Source organism: Pleurodeles waltl, chromosome 6 (assembly GCF_031143425.1).
Source record: "Pleurodeles waltl isolate 20211129_DDA chromosome 6, aPleWal1.hap1.20221129, whole genome shotgun sequence".
NCBI lineage: Eukaryota > Metazoa > Chordata > Amphibia > Caudata > Salamandridae > Pleurodeles > Pleurodeles waltl.
The window spans coordinates 965,815,684-965,836,448 of record NC_090445.1 but is presented as its reverse complement, the minus strand read 5'-3'; the positions used below and the strand labels follow the sequence as shown (position 1 = coordinate 965,836,448).

Here is a 20,765-nt window from a genome sequence, read left to right as displayed (position 1 = left end):
CTCGACGTGGAGTGCCTCGACGTCGAACGGCGATCCTTGGACCTCGACCTGCTCGCCGTCGTGTGCCTCGGCGTGGAGCGGTGGGAGGTCGACGGCGGATGTCTCATGCCGTCGTGGTGATTTCGACGTCGTGTGTCCTGACGTCGGGGGGCGCACAGCCTTTGGCGGCGACCGGGCACGCCGGCGATGGCTCGACGTCGATCGGCGGGCTGCCGTCGACGGAGACCTGCCCCTGCGATGATGTTCCCTCGACGCCGTTTCCTTCGACGTCGGGTGTGTCGCCGTCGACGGCGATCTATGCCCGTGAGACGGTGGTAGCGACGACGTCGACGGTGAACAAACAGGTACTTTCCTACCTGCTGACGTCGACCGAGCCATTCTCTCCTGAGAACGGCCTTCTGGTTGTCTGGGAAGTGAGGAGGATGATGTTCTTTGCCTCTCCTGAAGCCCATGTAGCCGGATCTTCTCTCTGTCTTTCAGAGTCCTCTTAGACATGTTCTTGCAGTACTTACAAGTGTCAGGGCAATGACTCTGAGGCAGGCACACTATACACAGAGAGTGGGGATCTGACTGGGCCTTCTTCTTCCCACAAGCAGGGCATTTGACAAAAAGTGAAGGCATTTTTCTGTCAGGAAAAAACTGCCTAGCTCAGACAAAGATGTTATTTGTCGAATGAAAAGTGAAAAAACGCTTTTTTAAAGAATTTTTCTGAGAAAAAACTCAGAAAAACTGAGAGCTCAATGCTCCAGGATCCTCTCAGAAGAAGCCGGAAAAAAGAACTGACCTAACTGTGAACCAACTGTCACCTTTCCTTCACCCCTGAGGCATGGTGTGATACTGGAGGTGCTCAGGGTCTTAAAGGCACAGTGCCAAAGTTTTTATGGTTCTCCTGTGTTAACCTGCATGCAGCCTATTGGCTAAGAATGCTCCATTGTTTTTCAATGCAGTTTTTTCTCTTTTTCTCTAGAGTTTACTGCTGCTTACTTCCCTAAGCCCAGTTTTGGGGGCTTGGGTAGATATTTATTCTCTATTGTAATTTTATAATATTAAAAACAAAAAAACAAAAAAAAACTTCATAGAAATAAAGCATTTTAGCCTGTTTTAACATTATAGCCTGCATTGCTGTTTTACACATGTATAATATGTGTGTATTTTATATATGCTCCGGGGTCCCCGCACAAGGGCGGGAATATTCAATGTTTATGACCCTGGAAGAGAATAACAGTTTCCACAATTTGGAGCACCCATTGGTCGTACGTGAAGTTCCTCCAACCACGGAGGTGAAAGCTGATGCAACCAGTCACCAGGAGATTGAGTCCTGCCAAGAGTGACAAAGCAGTTATGTGGCAGCTGCAGGAAAGGGCTTTTACCTCAGTGGTAGGAAGTGTGAGGACAAGACTTCTGCCATCCTCCTTATCACTGTGGCAAAGGAGGCAGACCTTTAGTACTTAGCAAAGAAGAGTGTAGACCAGTGTCAGGGAGGATATCCAGGCCACTGCCATTCTGCAAAGCTAGAAATAAGTTAATCGTAAACATGGCTAGTATCAGCATCTCAGAATTCATGTTGGTGCTGAATTATTCAGGGTCAGAATGGGAACAGAGGTGAGGTCAGTGCAATGTCATTGGAAGACACTCCAGGTTTGCCTCAAGAGTTCGAAAAGACAATCTGCTCTCTCTCTGGCATAGATTTTCAGGTCTGCAGTGCCTTAAAAAGGCACCAGCATCGAGCTAGGAGCAACATCGGAGCAAGTGGCAAAGTCGGCACCAGGGGGAGAGTCCACTGGCAGTGGACCAACTGGAGGCCACCTCCGATCGTTATGTCCCAAAGATATGGTCCATAGCCTCTCTAAAAACTCAAAGCTGTTGTGCATCGCTGCAGGGCTAGTAAAGTGTGGATGAAGAGGTATGAGGGTCAGAATTGGGTAAGCCCTTGTCATCTGCTTGTGGCAGACCTTACAGTTTAAATAATGTAGTATTACGAGGGACTGGCCCATGCACACTGGAAATTTGAGGAAAAAAAGCTATATCAAGACTCCAGGGAGTGAGCTCTGGATATGAGCTGGAAAGAATGATCAGAAAGGAACTGACATCAGCTTGTGGAGGTGGTGCAAATATATATATAGACCCCGACGTAAGCAAGGGCTGCAGGATGTACCTGAAGCAGACCCACATGACGCCTTCAAAGGAGTTGCTATGAAAATATTTTGGATTAAGTCTGGTGCCTTGGGAAATTCACGAAGTAAGGAATCTGTAGTTAGAAGTCTATCAGGAATAGATCTGGGTAAGCAAGTCATCTAGATTAGGGTTACCTGGGATTCCCCTGCATTTTTAGCTGGGGTGCCACTACAGAAAAATAGTTTGTGAAATCAGGAAACCTTTGTAGATCTGGTTAACATTTCAATTAACATGTTTTCACACTTTCAATGAAACAAATACATTTCTTATGCCTCTGGTGCATGAGTAAAATCAATGTCACCTTTTATCATCACAAACAATTTTAAGTATGGTAGACATGATCCAACTGTTTGCAGCTGTAACCTAAATTTAGTCTGAGCCTGTCTATTTTAGGACTGCGTATGTAACTAGAACCCCTTGGCCGCGATTAACATTCCTCATCCTGAATGAGTAATGTTAGGAATTCTTGTTTTAACCATCTTTGCCTTGGTGCTGAGATCTCTACTCACAAAAAGAATGGTGTTCAAGTATGGAGAGGCGCCGATTTGAAGTCCATCTTTACGGCAGCTTGGTTAAGAGTGGTATGTCTGTGCTCGAGACCCCCTTAATCTCTTAATCTTGATATGTGGCCAGACAACAGGATATCCTAAGGGAGTAAATCTTAGATTCACACTGAAAAGCCAAGATCTATTCATACATTCTGTCTATGACAACAATCCCTGCAGTTGTAGGCTGAAAGCTTTTTTATACTTGTAGGAAGCTGGCTCTTTATATGATATATCTAAAGGAACGTACCTCTTTAGACATTTCGACTGAAAGAGCACTGGGTTCCTGCCAACCATGTCCCTAGTTCTGATCTCTTTGCCCCAAAAACTGCAGTCGTTTTTTCCTCAACTGGCAAAACCTTTAGCACCCACTCTTAGTCCCTAATAAATGGTACCCCTGATACATAGGGTCTGGGTACTAAAGAGAATCCCCAAGGGCTGCAGAATGAATTGTGCCATCCTAGGGGACCCCCTCACCAAACACATGACAGGATGCCACTGCAGGCCACGTGTCTTGGTACAGACAAAAGTGAAAACCCGACATGGCACACAGCCTGTGTGCCAAGTCCCCTAAACACTGCATGCAATATATGTAAGTCACTCCACTAGCAGGCCTTATATTCCTAAGCAGGGTGCATTATATTACTTGTGAGGGCATATCTGCACAAGCAGATATGCCTCAGCTACGTCTTTGCCGATTTTCAGACATAGTAAGTGACCAGGGAAGACATTTTAAATGCATGTGCTGGACACTGGTCACTAAGTTTCCCAGCTACATGAAGGCTTCTTTTAATATAGGGATGTTTGGCATCAAACATCAAAATTGCCAGTGAGGGATTGATTAATAACTGCATCCAGAGGGCACCTTAGAAGTGACCACTGAAAACCTACCAGCCGCTCGTTGATCACTGACTGGTCCTGACCAATTCAGCCAACTTAGACATGTTTCTGCCTCTGCCACCGCCACCATCCCCCTCGCAGGTGAGAGCCAGCACTCACAAGGATCAGAGACAAAAGCCTGGATTGAAAAAGGGGTATTTGCACCTCACCTAGGCAGGATGGACATTTCAGGGCAGGAACAAAGGACTAGCTGCCTTTGTAATACGACCCAGGTCTCTCCAGATGTCTGAGATGACCGACCACCCTCTCCCGACCCTACTTTTGGTGCCAGATCAGGCAGGAAAGTTAGTTAGATTAGGAGGTGTGCTCACTTCATGCAGGTCCCACCACTAAGGTGGACGAGCAGAAGTGGACACTACTTTTTACATTCCTCCATCTTGTTTGGAAGGAATTAGGCTACGAGAGTTAAGTTATGCCCACTTCCCAACAAAAATGGTCATAAGAAGGGTGTAATCACCCTAAAGGTGGTCAGCCTATTGGCTACCACCTGGCACTCCCTGTAACGCCCCCAAACTGAGCCCTTGCTTTACTGGTGTAGACTATGGACAACTCCTGAATTGATCCAATATAGGCAAGCACTAATCAAGATTATGGTCTTGGATAAGGCTATCTCCCTTCCATGGTTCCACTATATAAGGCAATGCTTTTACAATCTAGGGCTGAAATCCTATTGGGAAGAACCGCATACACTCACAATCAAAGATTCGACTAAAACAAGTATTTTGGGACTTCACTCTAAACAGCCCTCTCTACAGCAAGGACTTAGGTAGACTAACCTTAAGTTTCCTGGATATCAAACCATTACAGAGAGCTGAGGAATGGATAGATCCTATCCATCCTAGGCGAGCAAAAGTTTTATTTATGAAGTTCCGATATGGGACTCTCCAGGTTAGGGCTTTTACTTCTAAATGGGGCCCCTCGAGTGGGAGAAGACATGAGGTGACTTGTGGGCTGTGTAATATGGAGACCTCTGAAACGACGGATCATGTACTTTTGAACTGCAAAGCTTATGATAAACCAAGGAGGAAATGGATTCGACCTATTTGCAGGAACGTTGGAATCAGGAATTATAATGAAGCAGCTAGATTCTTGAGATCTAGTACTATACCATATGTTGTTTTTGGTTTAAGCCGGTTTTTACTAGCAATCTCATTTATCTGAGACAAGGCGGGCCTGAGGCTCTAGGCGCTTCAACTCAGACTAAACCCCCACAGTTAATCCACGGTCCTCAAAATGATAAATGGGAGCCGTCTTCTGTAATCCAATGGACTCTGGTTATACATTCAGCTAAGGATGTATTTAGCCCAGAGGATATTGGTAATGCTTGGGAAGAACATGAATTATAAAATTATTTTGCCCCTTAGCACAAGGTCTGTAGTTATCAGGAGGATTTTTAAGTTTTTTTTTGAATTGTCATCAGACACTTATGGAACTAGCTTGTAGATCTAGTTACTTTTTTTTTTTTTTTTTTACTTAATTGATCAAATAGTCCTCCCTTAGTTAAGCAAATAAGTGCCTGATGGCCGGGAGGCAAATTTTAAATTTTTTAATTTTAAGGGTTTATAAAAATGTAATATTGTAATTGATTGTTATTTATTGCTTCTAAGACTAACATTTGGCCATTATCTAGACAGTCTGAATTTAGTATTTAAGTGAATATGAATTGTTGCTGGAATAATGTGCTTTTTGTATTGCTTGATTGTATTTTCCTTTTATGGCTGTTAGCCGAATAAAGGCGTGTGATGATGATGATGATGAGTATTTACATGGCACTCCTGAATCCTAGGATTAAGCCTGACAACCTAAAAAGAAAAGAACACAGAGTCGCTGTACCTGCAGAAGAGGAAAAGAAGATGCAACTGACTTGATACCAGCCCCACCGGCCTGCATGCTGACCTCAACAGACTCTGCCCAAAAAGTAAATTCGCCCTGCAGCTGAATCTTCAAGGAACCCATGAAGACTGCCTGCCTTCCACAAAGACTCAGACTCACATGAGCAGTGGGTCTGTTCTGCAACAAAGTCTCAAGAAAGGACTGTGCAGCCTCCAGAACAGCAAAGACCAGACCAGAGGTGACCTCTGCACCTGGCATACACGACCCGAAGTGAAGCCAACCAACGGTGCCAGCAAGGTTCCCCAGCTGCCCCAAGTCCACTCAGGTTTCACCCCTCTTGGACTCACCCAAGTTGCCTGCAGCCTCTGCACGCAAGCCCCCTCTCCTGAGGCCTGGTGGTGAAAGAAGACCAGACACCTCCAGCAGACCGTTCACCAGTCACCCACAACCCAATCTGAACTGAGTCACTGGTGCAGACTTCTCCCGGCTCACTTGAGCTCAAATCCACCCTGGTCTCACCCATGCTGACTCCCCAACTATGCCTGCAGCCTCAACACCCAGGAACCCTGACAGCGAGTGCTCCCAAACGGAGAACCAACGTCTAAGGACACCCATGCATCAGCCGCTACTGGGCCCTGGAGTAAAGGACCATAGGTGCACCCGGGCCCCTGAGCCCCTCAAGTCTACAACCTATTTGTTTGTTGTCCCGACTGGCTTCCTAGCCAGAGCCAGCAGCCTCTCTTCACGAGGACCAATTCCCATAGAAAACTATTGGGTGCCTGATGCCTTGCTGCACCCCTTCACCCGGTCACCCAACTGCTGCCCGGAGTAACCTGCTGGTGTCCTGATCAATGCCCACTACTTACTTTAATTCTCTGAGATTGTCCCTGTAAGTTGTTAACAACCACGTGTTTGATGAACATTGTTTTCCTCCATAGGTTAACATTGAGGAACTCTGAAATTGCACTGTGCGTTTTTTAAACAAAGTATTTATGCTTGAAAACGTACTCACCTTGTTACAAAGTTCTTGGGTTTAAAGAATGTATAAACAAGTGTTATTTTTCTAAATTGGTCACAGATTTGTTCTTTGAGTGAGTGTGTGCCTTATTTATTGACGCTGTGAGTACAAATGCTTACAACTACCCTATAATAAGCCTAAGTGCTCGCCCAAGCAACCACAAAATAGAGCAGTAGTCCTACCTAGTTTTGTTTCTGCAAATCAATGGTGGATCCACTTGACTCTCAGCAAGGTGTACTGTTTAGTGCACCATATAGAGAACCAGCTTCCTACATTGGTGAAACAGCAGTGAGGTCTGCAACTTTACTGATACCACTTGGTCAATAAGTGACTACATGAGTAAATCCAAAAATTGCCTTTAGTTAAAATTGTGTTTTTGAATGGCTATTTTTTTTTTCAAAATTCTTAAAAGTCACTGTTAGGACCCTAGTTAGATATCTGTAGCTTAACAGTTTAAGAATCTTAAAAACGTACTTTAGTTAGGACTGTAAAAACTGTGTTAAAATTGTTTCTCTAACTTACAAAGGTCCTAACTTTAGAACAAAAATGAGAACCACAGAGGGTGTGCTAAGGAGCTCAGTCTTACCCCTTACCATCACCTTTCTCAGAAGCAGTGAATTGACTTCTGTAAGGGGGACAAAATTAAAAACAGGCTCAAACCTTACCTCTCTAAGGCTCCAGGGGCCGTTGGGAGAGTATGAGCAGGCCCATCCGACAGATGAGTCACTGACCCGGTAGAGTAGGGCAGCTCAAGTGAAGAGAAGGATGTGGACCCTCCAACACTTGAGAGTGGAACCTGCACCCCACAAGCAAACAAGGTGCCTAGGGCGCCTCCCTCTTGTGGGGATGCCTCCGGTTCAGTGAAGAATTCGGAGGAAGAAATTCTTTTAGAAAGATTGGCTCGAAGAATTGCCCTGGAGGACTGGATACTGGCCACAGAAAGGGAAGGAGCAGAAATGGGTTCAGCACCAATGATTGTGGCAGCAATTTAATACCTAGGGACAGAGCAGGGCACTTGGACTCTAAAATCCCAAAAGGGATTGTCCCCAAATAGGAGGATGGTGATGGTATCACCAAGTGGTCCACAGCCTTTGAGAGAGCCTGTGATTCCAGAGATATTACCAAAAAGAACTGGGGCTATCTCCTTTGAGAACTGTTTTCAGGAAAGCATAGGGGTAAACTCTTAACACTGAAGGAGACCGATGCCAGGTCCTGTGACTTCATGAAGGATACCCTGATTGAGGGATTTGGGCTTACTCATGAAGTACAGAATCAAATTCAGGTAGACAAAGAAACCAGTCAGTGACGGTTAGATTTTGTGGATTTCACAGTGAACACACTAGATGGCTGGTTAAAAGTTAATGTGCATGATTATGATGGGCTTTACAATTTACTAATGAAAGAGCATTTGTTTAGTAATTGTGTTCAGGAGAAGTTACACCAGTTCCTTTCTCCACTGCAGGCCGCGTGTCGTTGTGCAGACAAAAGTGAAAACACAACATGCATGGCACACAAGCACACTTAACACTGAATGCAGTATATTTATGTCATCCCTCTAGCAGGCCTTACAGCCTTAAGGCAGGGTGCATTACACCACGTGTGGGCATATCTGCATGAGTAGATATACCCGTGCTATGTCTGCCGATTCTCAGACACAGTAAGTGACCAGGGAAGCTATTTTAAATGCATGTGCTGGACACTGGTCACTACAAGCTTCCCCAGGTACTTGATGGCTTCTCTGAATTATAGGGATGTTTGGTATCAGTTCAGCCACCTTATGACACGTTTCTTGCCCTCCCCACCCCCTTTAAGGTGAAAGCCAGTGCTCTTGAGAGCCAGAGACAAAAGCCTGCACTGGGTGGCGGTGTTAGCACCTCACCCAGGCAGGATGAACAAGCCAGGGTTTTCAAAGGCCTAGGCTAGCTGCCTTTGAAATGCGACCCAGGTCTCTCCAGATGGCGGAGATGACCGACCCCACTGTCCTGACCCCACTTTTGGTGGCAGAACAGGCTGGAAAATTAGTCAGATTAGGAGGTGTGCCCACTTCATGCCAGTCCCACCCCTATAGGGAACAAGCTTAAGTGGACTCTACTTTTTAAATTCCACCATCTTATTTGGAAGGAATTAGGTCGCTAGGGTTCGTGTTATGCCAACTTTCCAACAGAAGGGATCCACATTAGGTAGCTCACTTTAGGGGTGGATTTGACCAGAGAGGTAGGCATGCCTCCCTGACTACTAATTGTCCTGTCTTTCCAGGTGCCAAATGGGCCTGGGGGGTGGCTGTGGGGCGGCCTCCTCTCCTTTAACAGAAGCCAGATCTACAAATTAAGGGCAGTGGGCTTCTTTGAAGCCCCCTGTCTTGGAATGAAGATCTGGAAGTCATCCTGCTGGGAGGGGTGTGTTAACACCCCTGCCAGAGTAGGCTTTTTTTTTCTCTACACTAGGGCAAAGGCTCTCGCCCTTGGGGGGTCAGAAATGTGTTTGGTGGTAGCAGTCTAGTTAGAACTAGTCAGCCAGCACAAGCGTAGTGGTAAGTTTTTCAGGGGGCACACTTCTAGAGTGCCCTCTGGGTGCATGTATTAATAAATCCATCACTGGCATCAGTGAAGGTTAATTAATATAAGACATTTGATACCAAACATTGCAGTGAGTCCTAGTTTGTTTTAATGTGACACAGGAGTTAGCTTAGCCTTTGGCTTGCAGACTCGTGCCCCATCACCTAGTGACTTCTACCCTACTCACCTTGCTCTGTTTTTGTGCATTTATTTAATTAAATCTTTTAAGATTACTGCCTTGTTTTAGTTAAGGCCCATGTTTTAGTTTCCTGTTATCAGTGCCACCGCGCTAAGGCCTCAATATCAAGCGACAAAAACAATCTGTAGGTGTTCACATTAGGTACTTTCCCTCTTCACACTTTCCAGGGAATTGTTTATATCAATTATAGTCCCAAGCATGTCTTGTTATCTATTATTTGGGAACAGACCTACATCAGGAGTCCAAGCAGATCTGTATAAATACTCCTCACTTAAACAGATAGTCAGAGGGATTCTGACCAGATGCCATTGCTGCTGCAATTCGTCTTGATGCTGACCGAGTCTTTGTGTCCCTACGGAGTCTGAGCTAGAGACCTCATTCCAAGGTAACGAGGTTTGGGGGCTCTTCTCATGGACATGGCCTTGGCAGATTAGGTTTAATATACCTAGCTCTTTTTTAGGTTAGAGATTAGGTACATGACATTAGGGTATTAGGACATATTTCACATCTCATGTCATTGTATGCTATTGCAAGATGGTGGGGGTCTTTGTATGAATGACGTTTGTCTTTACCATTCTGTTTCTTGTACTGTTCATTATCCTAATCATTGCAGCCCATGCAACTTATCGCAGATTGTAGTTTTGCTAAATATAACCTATTGAAACTTTACTGCATCTTCATTGCCTGCGTTTGATTGAGACATGGTGTTTACGTGAGTCTCCATTTAACCACAACGCTCCCTGAGATGTCACTCTTGAATCCATGGGTATAGGCTGCCTTTTACTGTTTGGGTTTTTGGTGAGGTGCTGCTTGTGAGCCGGGAGGGTTGGGGCGACAGTTGTGACTTGTTGTAGAACTGGCAGTCACCTACAAATATAAGTACTGTCATCCTTAAACCAGCAGTCTTGCCTAGAGCAAGAGTCTTACTATGACAACATCCCCATTTTCAGTGAAGCCATCATGTAGCTGGGGAACCTGTACTGACCAGTGTGCAGCACATGTACTTAAAAATGATTTTTCTGTTCATGCACTATGTCTGAAAATCAACAGACACAGCAGGGGCATATCTGTTCTTGCAGATAAGTCCACACATGTAATATAATGCACCCTCCCTTAGAGCTCTAAGGCCTGCTGCAGGGGTGACTTACATATATTGCATGCAGTGTTGGGACCTGGCACACAGACTGTCTTGTTTTTATTTTTAGCTTCACCAAGACATGCAGCCTGCAATGGAAGTCTGCCTGAGCTAGGTGAGGAGTCAGAGTGGCACAATGCATTCTGCAGCCCTTCACGACCTTCTTTGGTACAAATTCCCTAGTTACCAGGGTTCCGCTTACTAGAGACTTACAGGGGTGCAAAAGGTATGGCCAATTGGGGAACAATTGCACAGCTTTAGGTAAAAAGATCTGGCACTGAGGACCTGGTCATAAGGAACCCAGGGCACTTTCAGTCAAAACTGCATCAAATGCCAGGGAAAAAGTAGGGGTACCATGTCAAAAGGGGGACCTTCATACAATACTGAAGTCGGATGTTCAACATTTAACAGAGGTTTTTAGTAAGAGAACAGACAGACAAATGTCTTCTGGAGTCAACACCCACATATTAATTGATCCCTGGGTGCACAATGGACATGTTAAGCCACTTCACTACCCTTATTGTATTTAGTTTTACTGGTTGTTGAGTATTTACACACGTATGCTGGCACAACCACTAAGTACAAAGGGTTACTTGCCTACTTAGTCTCCTGGATGTCACTCAAAGCTGGTTAAGGCTCAACCAATTTTAAAATAAAGAGCACATTGTTATGAGTAAACTAATACTAAAAATACAAAAGTCTAAGAAGGAGAACAAGAGATGTGCATTTTTAAAGATTGACTTGAAAATAGTGCCAAAAGCAAAAAGTGCCATGGCAGTCTATGGAAACCGTAGACCCAGATCTGGGCAAGACTTGAAGCATACCCCCATGAAGCTCAGATCAGATTTTATAAGTCGATAAGTCCCAATGAAGGTCTGGAAGTCCAAAAACGTCCTAACAGACTGGTTTTGACACTTTTGAGAAGGAACATCCTCCCTGAGTGAGCCACTGCTAAAGCTGTAGACAATGCCATGGAACTGAATGCCAGATGCTTGAATCAAATTAGATTCACTGGAGCCCTAAAGCTTTAAAGAATTCTTGCTGAAAGATTTAAATTTCAACACAGAATGAGACAGTTCGTTTTTCAGTGGTGCTGTGAGCCTTGATGAGGACGAATCTGAAAAATCAGTCAGAAGATGTGGAACTTCCAGTCTGATACTTTTTCACCACAGGTCCCCTTGAAGGTCTGGAGGGATTTCTTTTCTTCCAAACTTTCTACTGGTGTACAAACAACCACAGGGTAGACTTCAAATGATAAAAACTTCAGGGGAGGGCCCGCACAGACTCTTAGGATGTCACGCAGAGGCCAACACCAAAGCCCAGTTCAGTTCCTTTGCAAGTGGTCAGCTGGGTAGTTCCAGGAAAAGGACCCTTTGCAGCATGTTTCCATGCAGCCACACACAAGTTCAACCAACTGACCCCTGGAGTCCACCTACCGTGTCCTGGGCACAACAGGAAACTGGTCAAGTCCTTCAGGGCTCCTCAAGTTAGACAGCAGTCCAGTCCTCTATCTTGCATAGATCCAGTAAGTGTTCTGAGGAAGTAGCTTGCGGTGCCATATTTGTGCCTGGCACCAGCTAACAGGGATGGCAACTCCTGGGCTTTCCCTAAACAAAGTGGTAAAAGCTCCTAGGGACAAGCCGAACCCCTTTTTCAGCAGTCCCCATTTCCCCTACTGCAAGTCATCCAACAGTGCCCCTCACTCAAAATCCAAAATGTGAAAACTATCCTCTCCTTGTGCAGAACCTTTGTGCTCTTCCAAAGATCAGGCCAGGGTAATGAGCAGTCCCTTTTGTGCTCTCACAAATCCTGTATGTTCTGGGGGTAGCCTTCCTTCCACTGGGTGTGGTGCCAGCCCAACTACGGGGCCAAAACATAGGGCCTTTCCTTTTGATAAGTTCCTGTGCCCACTTCAACTGGTCTTCCTGCCAGGGGACAAAAACCCATTCCTACTCCCAGGCTACTGTCTCTGCTCTGGGTGCCGTTTTCAAATAACTTTCACATTCAATTCAGGCCAAGTACTGGCTGGGTAGCTGCTTAGAACTAATGTAAATTATCATCCACAACTGCAGACAGGGTAAAGGTTACTTTCTAAAACGTTTCCCATATATTTAATAAACATCAATCTTTACCATTAGAATGGATTTTTTTAAAATCTAAAAATAAGTCTTTGAATGGAGTCTGTAGCTGGTACACGTCACAAGTTATAGATTAAAGTTTATCTTATAGTGATCTATACTGTGACCTTTTCTATGTGCCAGCTAAATCCTGATCAGTGATGTCGTTTTGATCCTATCTACTGGGGGAATATGACATTTATAACGTCATACATGTCCTCTTCCATACGGTTACATATTACACTCTACCTTATGGGCAGAAAGGTGGTCTTTATGGGAGGAGGGGACATTTTCAATATTTAAAATCAGGTTATCCGATCTGTCAAAATGGTCATTTTGACAGGTCTGTGTAGGAGGGTTCAAGCTGCTGCTCTCAGACACACACAAGGCAAGCCTGGAGCCATGTTTTGTTTTCACTGCCACTGTAGTCAATGGCACAGTAGGTTATGCAGTACACTAGTGGCATTTAACTTTCCATGCCATGGATGTATTTCTACATCACATACTATGGCCTTATAAGTAAGGTAAATGTACCAATCAGATTTTAAGCACATTTTGACCTGTTTCAGTAGTCAGAGTACATACACTGGACTCCAACTGGATGGGCATGTGCAGCTAATAAGCTAAAGTGGGTTGGTGGCCATAGCAGCAAAGAAAGAAAAGGAGGACTGACGTCCCTGTTAGCCTGTCCATGGCCTATCAAACCAGAGTCCACAGCCACAACAGGGCAGAGGTAACTGCTGCAATAGCTGGGGGTGGACAGGTCTCTGTCTATACACCTGCCCTCTGGAATAGCCTTGGATGTTTTTGAATTTGTGTGGTAAACTGACCTAAGGAATGCTCCACAGCTCTTCTTTCCTTAAAGCTCTTCAACACAGAGTCTGACTTCTCACCACAAAGGTCTAACCCATTAAAGGGCATATCCATAAGGGAGGCATGTACATCGCTAGAAAATCCTGCGGAACGCATCCATATAGGACGACGAAGAACACTGGTACAGAGCGCCCTTGCCAGGCAATCATCTGTAGTACAAAAGACCTGTGTGGATAACATATTTGGCCACATTTCACCCATCAGGAATGATCTGAGCCAAAGCCACCCTAAGGGGTTTAGGAACTACTTGCAAGATCTCACTGCTAGTGTGCGGCATTGTGTATAGCAACCCTGTAAACAAACAGTATCTATTTAATGCAATGTTAGACAGGTAAAGGAAATCACATGCTCGCTAAAAACCTACATTCTCTTGGATTACCTATGTGGCGAAGTGGTTGGGAAGGAGTTGGTAATGGTTTAGGCCTGTACACCCAGGTTCTCTGGAGTAGGATGTTTGGTCAGATCAGGGTCACAATGAGTCAGTCTGACACCTGGCAAACCTGGTGTAGGAAAGTGCCTTCTTTCTGGCATAGCTGCCCCCACTTCTTGCCTGATGTCAGTGTACTTGGACTGTAAGTCACTGGGATCCTGTAACTAGGACCCCAGTGACAGTGCCCTCACCCTCAAATTTAGTTGCTTGTTACTTTTTACACCCACAATTGGAATACTGGTGTACCACTGTAAGCCCCTAGTATATGGTATCTAGGTAACCAGGGCATTGGGGAGACCCGTATGGGCTGCAGCATGCATTATGCACCCGTAGGAGTCCATGCAAACTGACTGTAGGCCTGCCATTGCCGCCTGCATAAAAGGGTGCAAGCACCCTTTCACTGCCAAACCTTACCACTGCACTTAGACATTATAAGACACCCCTCTGGCAGGCGCTTTCAGTCCAGGGCAGGGTGCATGTCTCCAAGTGTGAGGGTACCCCCGCATGAGCAAGGTGTCATTGACACTGGTCGACACGAATGGTCCAACTACTTAATGGTTACTGCAAACTTCACCATGTTTGGTATCAAGCAAGCTGGAATCATGCAACTACACTGATTCCAGTGTTAGTTGCATGATACCATGTACTCTGTGGGTTACCTAGGGGATCCCAAAGTTCTGCTTGGGTAGCCTTATGGGGTCCAGCTACCAGCCCGTGCTGCTGCTGACCCCAGATAATGTTCTGCTCTCCTGCTGATTAGCCAGGCTCAGGCCAAAAGAGTAGAGCAAAGGATTTCCTGCAAGACCACCTGTGACCACCTCTCCCTGTGTATTAGATGTCTAAGGGCCAGGGTGGGGTGGCCTCAGAGCACCACCAGACTGCTTTGAAGGGCACATTTGGTGCCCTTATTCCATAATCCAGTTTGCACCAGCTCAGGAGCCCCCGATTCCCACTCTGGCATGAAACGACAAAGGACAGGTGAGTGTCCACCCCCTCGTCCAGCTCCTCCCCTAGGGAGGTGCCCCGAGCTCTGCCAGGTGGCCACTCATTTCTGCCACCTTGAAAACAAGATGTTCAGAGGCCCCTGGGACCATCAGGTTGGTCAGGCCAGGAAAGTGACGTCCCTGGCCCTTCTGATAAGTAGGTAGGTTATTGCAGAGAGTGAGCAACCCCCTTTTAGAGTTATTTAAGGGCTCCCTTGCGGATGGGTCCTTCGATTCGTCAAGCAAGACTCTTCAAGGAACTCTGCAAGACACCTTCTGCCCTTGGCCTCTGGAACTGCTGGTGGTCTTCGCCTGGAACCGAACAAGTCTGCTTCTGGTGGGATGGCTCCCACTGCAACTTGGTTCTCCAGATCCTACAAGAATTCTGCGACATACAAGGCTGTGCACCCTCCAGGGTCACCAGGACTCTGTTTGCACCAGCAAGCAAGAAGGGTGCAATGGGAGATATACCAAGTTCAGTTAAGTAAAAGTGCTATAATTATGTATCCTTTTTTTACAACACTGGTATGGTTCTTTCTTGTGACCAAGTTACTGCCTGACTACTGTGATATTGCAAGTGCTTTACCTTCCTCCTGGATTAGCTTTAGCTACTTGCCTCAGCTACTCCTAGAGAGCTAGTTCTAGCTGGACACCTAGTCACTATCACTAAGGGTTGCCAGGAACAAGTATAGGGTGCCCCACCATAGGTGCACACCATAAACTGAGCCAGCCTCCTACACTTGCCTATTCGCAAGTGGGCAGGAACAGGGCTTCAACCAAGTAGCCAGCAATGTAGCAGTGGGGGACTCATTAAAATGGATCAATGGCTCAGAAGTAGCTAACTTAGGCTGTAAAATAAGGACATTTGTTTTTGGTCTCAACTGAAGGGAGCTGCAAAACCAGTACCTCAGCTGCCCTCCTGACCACCACTGCAAATGAGGCCCTTTCTTTAGTTGGCGACTCAAATGGTAAATTATGCCCTACCTCAGGGGAGGTGTAATGCATGTTCAAGGAATTAACTGTGTAGTTGGTAGGGGAGAAGACCACCAAGACCACCACCACCATCAACATCATGACCGCCACCACCACAACCGCCGCCACCACCACCAAGACCGCCTCCACCTCAGGAGAGGTGTAATGCATGTTCAAGGAATTAACTGTGTAGTTGGTAGGGGAGAAGACCACCACCACCAAGACGACCAGGACCGCCACCACCCCAAAGACCGCCACCACCACAAAGACCACTACCAAGAACAAGACCGCCACAAAGACCACCATCAGGACCACCACCACTGGGAGGCCCTTATTCTGGCACAGGGTTCTAGTGTGAGCCAGAAAGAGAATGCATCCTCTACTAGCAAATGTAAGGTGACAGAGGCACAAGTCAGAATCAGGGTGCATGACAACTGGTGGTGCCTATGTGATTTCACAGCACAACATTGGTTAAGACTGAGCAGAAGACTACACTCATGAAATGGAAGCTGAACAGCCTTAAAGACCAAATTAAATACACAGCTGTCTTGATATTGCCAAGCAGTACACTCCAGCTGTTGGGGGACAATTGTCTGACAGGGTGTTTCATTCTAGATACACAAGGGGCTCTCGGGGGTGGCAATCCTCAATCATAAAGCATACCTGCTAACCATATTCTTAGTATCACATTATACTTTGAGCAGATACCTTCGGGGTCGTCCCATCTATCTTCTGAGCAAGCATGCCCACTCCACTCTTGAGCAAAGGCACCTCAGTGAAACTCCATAGTGGAACCCGGCAGACTCTGCAAGATCCCAGGGTTCTAGGGGAAAACTGAGGGGGTGGATTGATGGCCTAGGACTGTGTGATGCATGAGAGAGTGAAACCATCAAGATTGGGTCTATACTCAATTGGCTGCACATAAATCATCCTGCATCGACCTCTTCTTGCTCCCAGCGCTAGATTTGACCTGCACATCAAGAGCCTGTATAATGCCCCGATGTGTCTCAAAACATTCTCCTAGCGGGCACCTATTTAGTTGCTCAGGCAAGGGACAGCACCCAGTTTGGCGGCCTTAATGCATGGCACCTCATGAGCGTCCCTTTTACAAAATGTCTCAAACTGGAAATGTAACATTGCCTAGAGACCAAGACACAGATATACAAATAAAGACTGTTGCCTCCCATAGCATGTTATGAACCGCCAGGTAAGTCACCCCACACAGCATAGCCATGGCTATGGAATGGAGACAAGCCAATGCCTGACTTATCTAGATACAGAAATTATGAAACAGGAGCAACTCCACCAGTGGGGGCGACAAATTAAGTAAATTTGTGTACTGCTGCCGACGAGAGATGAGGCCTTCTGCATGGTCACCTCCATAATCAATGCACAAGGTACTGCTCACAGTATTTGAGCTGCAAGTGCCCAACCAGAGGTGCATTATCTACTTATTGGAGATCTCCTTTTTGCCACACTCAAACGACCCCTACATCCCGACAAAGTCCGACTGGCACTCCAGGACATGAACGCAAAAAAAAAAAAGTTACAAAAAAAAAAAAAAGAAATTCTAGGACTGTATGGTTACCCAGTAGAATATTTTTGTAGGTTTGCGACCCCCCCATATACCACCACTGCCAAGGTGCGTTTTCACCCAGAATTAGATTTAGCCACTACTGTGGTTCTACACAAACCAGGTTGCGCCACTGTCTGGTGTGAAGCATACCGACCAACATCCCTAACCAATACAGAAATAAATACTCTCATTACACGTTTGCCCAACAGACTTCTCTCCCTATTGATGCAAGTAGTTCACCCATACCAGTGCAAGTTTATGCCACTCACATACTAGACACAGCATTCACAGAGTACAGATGGTGCTGGCCTTGCCGCTCTAATGCTAATTGATTTTGAGAAGGTCTTCAACTCAGTCGACAGTATTTTAGAAGTTGTCCGAAAACTAATAAGATAGGACTGGAACTCTAGATCAGTGCCCTTAGAAGTAGAAAGGAATTGACATCAGCACGCACGTGTGGCACTTATATGTGGTTCCATTTTGACACTTTAGGAGTAGTGAAGAGACACATTGCACCATCTAACAGTACTTAGTAGCCATGCTGAAAAAAAAGTTTCCAGATCTAGTCTGGCATCTGGGGAGTATTCCCAGGTAAGAAGTCTGTGGTTAGAAGTCCAATTGTCAGTAACTGCTGAAAATTGCCACAGGGACCTGAAACAACTTCTACTAGTACACCCATGATGAAAGCTGAAAAGTGGAAAATGCTTTAAGAATTTCTTTACAGGTTCAGAAGGACAGATCAGAACCCTCTGATGACCTTCAGGTCTCCTGGCCTTCTGAGGACCATCTGTGTGAACTAGAGTGATTATGCTGATGCACGGGTCATTGAGGAAAGGGTTTTACCACAAAAGTCAAACAGTTAATCAAATCAAGTATGTAGGGTCAAAATCTAGGGGGGAATTCTAAAAGGCAAAAGTGTTCCTTACCTTCACTCTATTCTGAGAGGTGGCTTATTTCCAGTGAATTTCCTTGGCATTTTTCATCAAGTAAACAAAGCAGAAATTACACATCCATTTTAATTAATGCTTAAAAATTAGCAATGCCTGTTGATGCCAATCACAAAAATCAATAGATTGTGCTATTCTGTGGAATATTTACCAAGTCCAGCACCTCCACCCCATTCTTAAACACTACAAAGTAAATTTTGCTATTGTGCTCAGGCAAAGGAATGCTTCTCAGAGAATCAGATATTTTAAAGACTGACATGGAGTGAATGTTTTAAATAGCTATACAAAGAAACTACAGATCTAAAACACTTGTGATTAACTCAGTTACCAATGGGTGTAGATGTTGGCTCATTGAAGCTGCCGTTGTTTCAAAAACCTGAAGTGAATTCACCAGCTCTTGAGCAGGACCATCACCTTTTTCCAGGAGAGCCTTTCCATCTGTCAGAATAAACACTTAGCTTAAGCCACACCAAATCAATGTTTTTTAATTTAAAAAAATATATATAGTTTCATGAATACATACCAAAACTCTGTAAATTGATATAATTCCTCAATGGTCCGACCATGGCTTCCCATAGTTGTGGCAATTCTTTGACCATGTTGGAACTAAAATGTTTTGCTATGACAGATAAAGTAAATTCAGCTCCCCTTCGTTGCACGATACTGAGCTTTTGACTCTGAGGAGAAATTAGTGCAGAGTACTATTAGAATAATAGCAAAGAAACTAACATATATTCTATGCACTGTAAGAAGCATGAGAGTCGTGTACCAAAGGCAGGCAGTAGAGGTTTTAAATAAAGACCATTTACTCAATCCATAAATAACTCCGAAGAGTTGGCTCAGACATTTCAGCAACCAAACAAATACCAGACCTACGGCATTACATTTTTAATCTCTAGATTAAGGAGCTAATTTCCATTTCTGATGCAAGTCACTTTAGTGAGTCAAATCATTTAAGAGATCACCTGATGGTGATAAAGAAAAAAAAAGAAAAAACCCTGCAATACCCTTCTGTTTCTATATTCAATAGAGGATCAATACCCTTCCGTTTCTATATTCAATAGAGGATCGGATTACAAAACAAATATACTACAATGGCAGGTACTTGTCTTCAATAGCTTGGTTTCCTACTTGTCTTTTTTCTGGCTTTTGAGGTAAATTTTCATGTTGCAGCTATATAAAGTCCTATAATACTTACAAAACTAATAACTGCGCAAAACACTTCACAGGGAGAGTTAAACTAACATTTACCTCAAACCACCCCATCACCATTAAGTGAGGGAGACCTCAAGGCGTTGCATGGGGCTCTAATCCAGCATAAATACCACAAAAAACCAGTTTAAGGAGACTAGATCAAGGACTGTTTTGAATTTCTACCTTTTTCTTTTAGGGACTGGGTCTGAGGGACAAGGTTTTAGGATTTTTAACAGAGGATTCAGTGGCTTTATATCAGTGGTGAGATTTGGGGCAAGGAAGAGTGAGGTTTGGGTAATAAAGAGCAAGTTAATTACTTTCGGTAACACAGTACCTGTTGGAGATGGGATCTAGCTGCAGATTCCTTACTTATCAATCCTCCACGGGCTAGGGACAGGATCCGGAAACATTTTTCCCCCAGCATGTCTGCACGTTGGAAGACGGCTCGAAGAGGGTGATGCACGACGCCGTACAGATGTCATCCACTGGATGTGATGTCTATGGAGTCCATATAACCTCTCCAACACACCGTCAGTTTCTTCCAAGACTATTTACACGCTCAAATCATGGAGCTACATATAGAAACTGCCTAACAAAACAGTGTGCTAAAATAAAAGACACCCTTGTGTCAAATTGTCTGAATTCTCAATCCAGGATATGAATTTCCATAACAAAATCTTTGAGACAAAAGAAGACTCAGTTAGCAGAGTGGGGAGGATCGGTAAGGAATCTGCGGCTAGATCTTGTCTACCACATAATGCGTTACCAACGGCAAGTAACCTGTTCACCTGATAGAGACATTTATCCGCATATTTCTTCCTTTAGAATCAGATACCAAAGTCATACTAACCCCAGAGGTGGGACTGCAAACGGAGTAGAACAAAACCTCTAGAACAAGATAAAAAGACCAGACTTTCATAATTTAGCTGAGCAGTAACATACTCTACAACATAGAAATCTGTGGAAGGAACCACAGGTAAATAAAGCCATAAGATATTTAAAAACATGGGAATAAAATTATCCATGTTAGTATGACATGTCAGATGTGACCCAACAATATGAATATAAAACCATTTGCACCCTTAAAGGGATCGAAAACCATGCCTAATCACCCCTTAAGAACTGGTGAAAAGATCACAGTAATAAAAATCGCTAAGACATTGAAAGCATGAGAATGTTACCCATGACAGTGAGACAATTGTGCTTAATGACCCTTTGAATATAAATTCATTTGCTCATATATCCAGACCAGAACTGCATGTTTGAAACTTGTGAAATATAGATCAGCAAGCCATGCCACTGAACAATACCTC

At 44.8% G+C, this 20,765-nt stretch overlaps 1 protein-coding gene across 2 annotated transcripts in view; it reads right to left on the bottom strand.

Annotated features, from left to right (window-relative positions):
• The window catches only part of BTAF1 (B-TFIID TATA-box binding protein associated factor 1), a 927,996-nt gene that overhangs the window by 308,568 nt on the left and 598,663 nt on the right, over positions 1–20,765 (bottom strand). For both annotated transcript variants that reach the window (XM_069239796.1, XM_069239795.1), the window contains exons 22-23: positions 18,782–18,935; positions 18,587–18,696 (exon numbers count right to left, since the gene is read on the bottom strand). In XM_069239796.1, the coding sequence (XP_069095897.1) occupies positions 18,587–18,696; positions 18,782–18,935 (264 nt within the window). The remainder of the gene's footprint in view (positions 1–18,586; positions 18,697–18,781; positions 18,936–20,765) is intronic.